The sequence below is a fragment of the Erythranthe guttata genome, chromosome 12 (genome assembly GCF_056151865.1).
Source record: "Erythranthe guttata isolate IM_541 chromosome 12, IM_541, whole genome shotgun sequence".
Taxonomy (NCBI): Eukaryota; Viridiplantae; Streptophyta; class Magnoliopsida; order Lamiales; family Phrymaceae; genus Erythranthe; species Erythranthe guttata.
In genome coordinates, this window is record NC_142544.1 from 17500878 (window position 1) to 17506270 (window position 5393).

General features: G+C 35.1%; 1 protein-coding gene across 1 annotated transcript; it reads right to left on the reverse strand.

Moving 5' to 3' along the window:
- Positions 1 to 434: 434 nt before the first annotated feature.
- On the reverse strand, positions 435 to 2769 carry LOC105967675 (ARM repeat superfamily protein). Its single transcript, XM_012992291.2, has 4 exons — positions 1847 to 2769; positions 1666 to 1753; positions 1115 to 1473; positions 435 to 1023 (listed from the first exon to the last, which is right to left on the reverse strand). Exons 1-4 carry the CDS (start codon positions 2636 to 2638, stop codon positions 754 to 756), a joined length of 1509 nt encoding a protein of 502 aa, XP_012847745.2. The 5' UTR covers positions 2639 to 2769; the 3' UTR covers positions 435 to 753.
- Positions 2770 to 5393: the final 2624 nt, after the last annotated feature.

A 5393-nucleotide genomic window follows, 5' to 3' on the forward strand; every position in this document is an offset into this window, starting at 1 on the left:
ACCAAATATGACTTCCTTTGCTTATGGGCTTGTAATTTAAGAATGGGCTAAGGAAAACAAAAGCCAGCCCGGTCATGTAAAGATTTTTGGTGGACTTGTAATAAATTCAAAACAAACTTCAAGTCTTCGGTTTGTAATTCATAATTTCATATGCAAAATAAAATGAATCCGCAGCGGTATAAAGTTAAACATCTATAAATTAATATAGTCGAGACTAACAAAATTCTATTAATTTAACGAAATATTAAATTATCGAACTAATAATTTAATACGTTTTCACCGAGTCGGGACCAGAAGAGGTTATTAATTTATCGAGATTCTACTCTTCGTGCAATTCTCATTTATTCAATTCAGTACTAACATTCCTGAAATCCATTTTTGCTCGAGTAGATGATATCAAGCTATAATTGTGTTATTTAGGCATGGTTAAAGTGTTTCTTTAAAGTGTATAAACTCGGATCATTTCAACTTCGAACGGACTGTCCGAAAAGCTTACAAGTACATAAATGAAAATCGAAATACTCTCTTAGAGATAGATCCTTCCTTAATATCGAGACTGTGAAATACAACTGGAAAACGAAGCAGCAGACTTTCACGCGCCGCATGCTTTTCTTCTCGTAGTATACACTAAACAGACAGAAATCTGTACTTATATATGTACATTCCTAAAAATACTTGAATTATCTAGCTCTGATCACAATCGAAAACAATATAATATTAATTACTAATATAACCTTGAGGAATTGTAGTAAATCAATTTCTGAACGAAGAAGAAGTCGAAGAAGAGAACTTAGAATGAAGCTGCGTTTGGCCCTCCGATTTCCTCCAATACTTGGGACTCAAAAACTCGGCTCCCGGTATCATACTACAACATGTATTGTTCGTATTATTCCCACCAGACACAGTCCTACTTGTCGTTGTTATCGGAAATCCATGCGACGAAATCTCTTCTAGAACCTTCTCCAAACCGTCAACTCGTTTCTCCAACGAACTCATTCCCTTCTGCGAATTCCCTATAAACCTCTGCATATCAACAAGATCAAATAAAAAATTAAAATTAAATAAAACATCCTAGGATTATTATATTAATTACAATATTGCCCCTTCACTGTACCTGGAGTAGGTCCAACAAATTGGATTGCTGGTTTTCGATCTGCAGGAGCTGCTTTCGGATCAGAGAGAGGTCCTCGTACTCGTTTTCTTTGATTGCGTATCCGTATCCGTCGCCGATTTCGGAATTCTCGTTGCAGTTAAAAGGAACAACACGAGACCCGAAATTCTTCCTTGAAGTCATATTAATACATGGTTTTTTGTTTTCGATAACCGTCTTCTCAACATTGTTGGCCGCAGATGAACAAGTGGTCGGGGTTGACCTGGTCAATGCTGTTTTAATCGGTTGTGGGGTTTCGAATAAGCCGGTAGTATTATTATTACCAGAAATTACAACAGGGGAGTGTCCTCTGCTTCTTGTGTCTGATTCAAAATAATGTTACATGTCACAAAATCATTCACCATATTATAGACAGTAAAAATTAATCAATATGTAATATTAACTGCAGTAATTCTTGAATTGTAAATTGAATCCAAGAAAGGTAAAAAGGAAAAAAATATTAAAAAATAAAATAAAAAATAAAAAAAATATATAAAGGTCAAATTTGTAATTACCTTTTGGCGAGGGCAAATCTTCAGACACTCCTGGAAGATCTTTCCATATATCTAATGCTTGATTCATCCTCTCCCTCACAAGTTTTACCTGTTACAGTAAAAGAAAATAAAATTAATTTATAATAAATTAAATTAAATAAAAAACAATTCCACAATTTTAAAATTAATTAATTTTAGTTACCTTATCAAATCTTCTGCTCTCAAGAGCAGCAACACAAGAATCCTTGAACTCCGGCGCCAAATTTCTCTCCGACAACGCCACCTTCTCCAAAACATCGGCGGCCGCTTTTCTCGCAGCCCAATCATCGCTGCTCAAGAACTCAACCGCCGTGGAAACGACGGAGCTCAACAAACTCTTACTTTTCAAGCAACCGGCGCCGACGATGCTGCCGACGAGCAGTAGTAGAGCCGGCTTGGCCTTCGGGCAATCACTCCTCACCAATTTCAAAACCCTAGGCAGATGCTTCCTCAGCTCCGCCGCGTCCGGCTCCGGCGCCGCCTCAACCGCCGCGGAGACGCAGAGCGACGCGCCGATCTGCGCGTTCGGGTCCTGCTCGTGGAACAGCGCGTCCACGAGCGGCTTCAGCAAGACCGCGAACGGCGGCGAGTTCACGTGGGTGGCGATCGACGAAACGGCGTCGACGCAGGCCGCGCGGACGGAGGAGTCGGGGTCCCGCAGGCGGCGGAGGACGGCGGAGATCATCCTCGAGAGGTGGGGCGACAGCGCGTCGCCGTGGGCGGCGGAGAGGACGCTGAGTAGACGGACGCAGTGGCGGCGGACGGGTGATTTCTCCGACGAATCCGTCAACGAGAGGCAATTGAGGAAAGGCGCAAAAGCATCGCCGTCGAGCCCCCTGGCTATGCTCTCGAGCTCGTTCGCCGCCATTGACAGCGTGTCTCTGTCTGAAAGCTTGTTCAGACAACAATTCACCCGCGTTTTCAGTTCGCCGGAGTTTCGTTTCGTGATAGCCATTTTTTTTTAAGGCGGTGGCATACGGCGGAGGGGAGGTGGAGGAGAAGTGGGAAAGGGGGGTTGGGTTTTATATGTTGAGGAGAACGTGTGTAGATATGTAAATTTATTATTTTATTTATTTATTTTTACTCAATAAATAAATAAATATTATTTTATATTTATAATTTAGTTAGGTCAATGTGGTGTTTTCTGAGTTGTGATTGGATATCTGAATATGAGTATGGAAATTGCATTGGAAAAGGAAACGATTTAACTATTGATTATTTACTTACCAAAACTGAAAATATAAAATCTTATGCTGAAATTGTGTACTGTCTTAATCTTGCTTGGGGACCATTCTTCAATAAATTAATAAATTAAGGTAAATTACAACCGCCCTATAAGTTATGGTCAAATTATGAAAAACCCCTTTTGTTTGACTAATTACAATTACTTCTCAACTATAAATTTTCTTACACTTTTACCTTTGCGGTTACAAATTTAGTGGAATCTTCTAGAATATATGGAATATTCTCAATTTTATACCTGTTTTATCACATTCGAGTTCCACATTTTGAAGCAAGATGATCATACGATGTGTTTATTGGCTTGTATTTATTAGATTGTGGTGCATCAGAAACTGTCTTTTTGCACAAAACGAGTACAAATTAGAGAGCATTCCACGGAATCCAGATGATTATGTTGAATTTGACATCATAAGGGTGGAGATATAAGAAGATTCATAGTTGAAAGGTAGATGTAATTATCCAAACATGGGGGGTTTTTCGTAATTTGGGTATACCTCAGGGGTGGTTGTAATTTACCCAATAAATAATACACCAATAAGGAAATATATTAATTTAGGTTTATTTGGGTAAAATTGTGTAACTTATAACTTTACTTCACCTAGTAATCAAATATTAGAGTTAGTAATATTACACAAAATAAAATAATTCTTTTACTTAATATATACACTAATATTTTAACATTTGATTAAAAAAATTATGAGAAAAATAAACTTATTTCTTAATTTATTGGATTGTATTTCAATCATCTCTATTAATCAACTCTATATTGGAAATTGAAGGAGACCTAAGTCCAATAATAATACTAGCAAGGACAACAAAATTATTTGGGAAAATGTTAATTGAATATTGACCATTGACCATTTCCGTTGAATTCATTATATGATCGAATAACTAATTTTCAGGTTCATTAATTCTTTGTCACTGAAAATCAAATAATTGAAAATCGAATTTATAAAGCTGTGTTAGGTTTCTCTCCGGTATAATAAAATTGCAACTTCTCTTCACGATATGAAAAACACACCAATAAGTCACAATTAATTAGTTCATAAAATAATTAATTAGTAAAGAAAACGATATTCGAACCCTATCAATTGAAAAATTATTGATTCTTTTTATATATTTTCAAATTAATAATTGATTACCGAGTAGTATTAACTAATTAATTAATTCATTGAGATGTATAGATTTTGACGAATGATTATTAATCATTGTCATTAATTATTAATTAAATTGTTTTAACTATTGATGATTCATGTTCTTGATGTTAATTACGAAATAATTGTTGCAATTAAAAAGAAAAATCACAAGGGACAAAACTGCCATCCTGTGCCATGATAGGAGCCTCTATAGATATCATTTTTATTTTCCAAATGGATCGCAATAATTATTAAACATAATAATTAAATCAAATATATCAAGAGGCAATTTCAAGAAACCATGTTCTCCTAAGGAAAAAAATGCAATATTTTTTACATAGTTATTCTTTGTATTATAGTAGTGTGTGCAAATTCCCATTATTGCTAGATTAATTTTATTTACTTTATATTCGATGTGACGCGGTCTAACTCCAATATGGTAGTTCGAACCGAAGGGTACGAGGTTTGTGAGGAAAACTCAAGAAATCGTGACTGATGGGAGCCAATTTGGCATTCTATTGGACTCAGTATAAATTTTTCAGATTGGATTTCATTAGTGGGTCATATCGTAACCCAACTTTATCATGTTTAATATAATGGGCTCAAACTTAGGTCAAAGTCTCAAGAATAGGTATAACTTATAAATACACAATTTATCGTGTATTTTAGAGTGTGTACTCTGTGTAAATAAAACGTACATTTTTATGGTGGATACATGGCTCATACCCTGAAATGTCAGGTGAACGGAGCAGTTTTCCGACGATCGAGATCAAGGAAAATGTCGATGGTGGTGAAATTGACCTCCATAAGTGACTAATGGGTTTATGAGGTATTTACAGAGATTAATTATAGATTTATATTTGGAATATGTATCCTAATTAGGTGTAAGTGGATTTTGCCCATTAACTTGTATATTATGCTTTTAGCACCAATAATTATATTATTAATTGAGCCTATAGTAAAAATGTAAAATGGTCCATCAAAGATATAATTGATTGGATTTCCATCAATATTTAAATTATTAAAATAAAATGATTAAGCTATAATGATTTAGGTCCACAATTAACGTAACAATTAGGGTTACAGACAGTTAAACATATTCATACATGAATATTTGTATCAATATATATATGATTAAATATTATCGAAGTTTAACTCATGCAAGCAGAAAAACACTCCAGAAAGCAACATATAACGGATTCAGATAAATAAATAAATAAAAAATAGAGTAGCATAGAAGAAAGTGAATGTATTTATTATTATTATTTATTAAATAACAGATGATAAGTAAAAAATTGGAGTGCAAAAACTAAATGCAGAGCATGTGAGCGA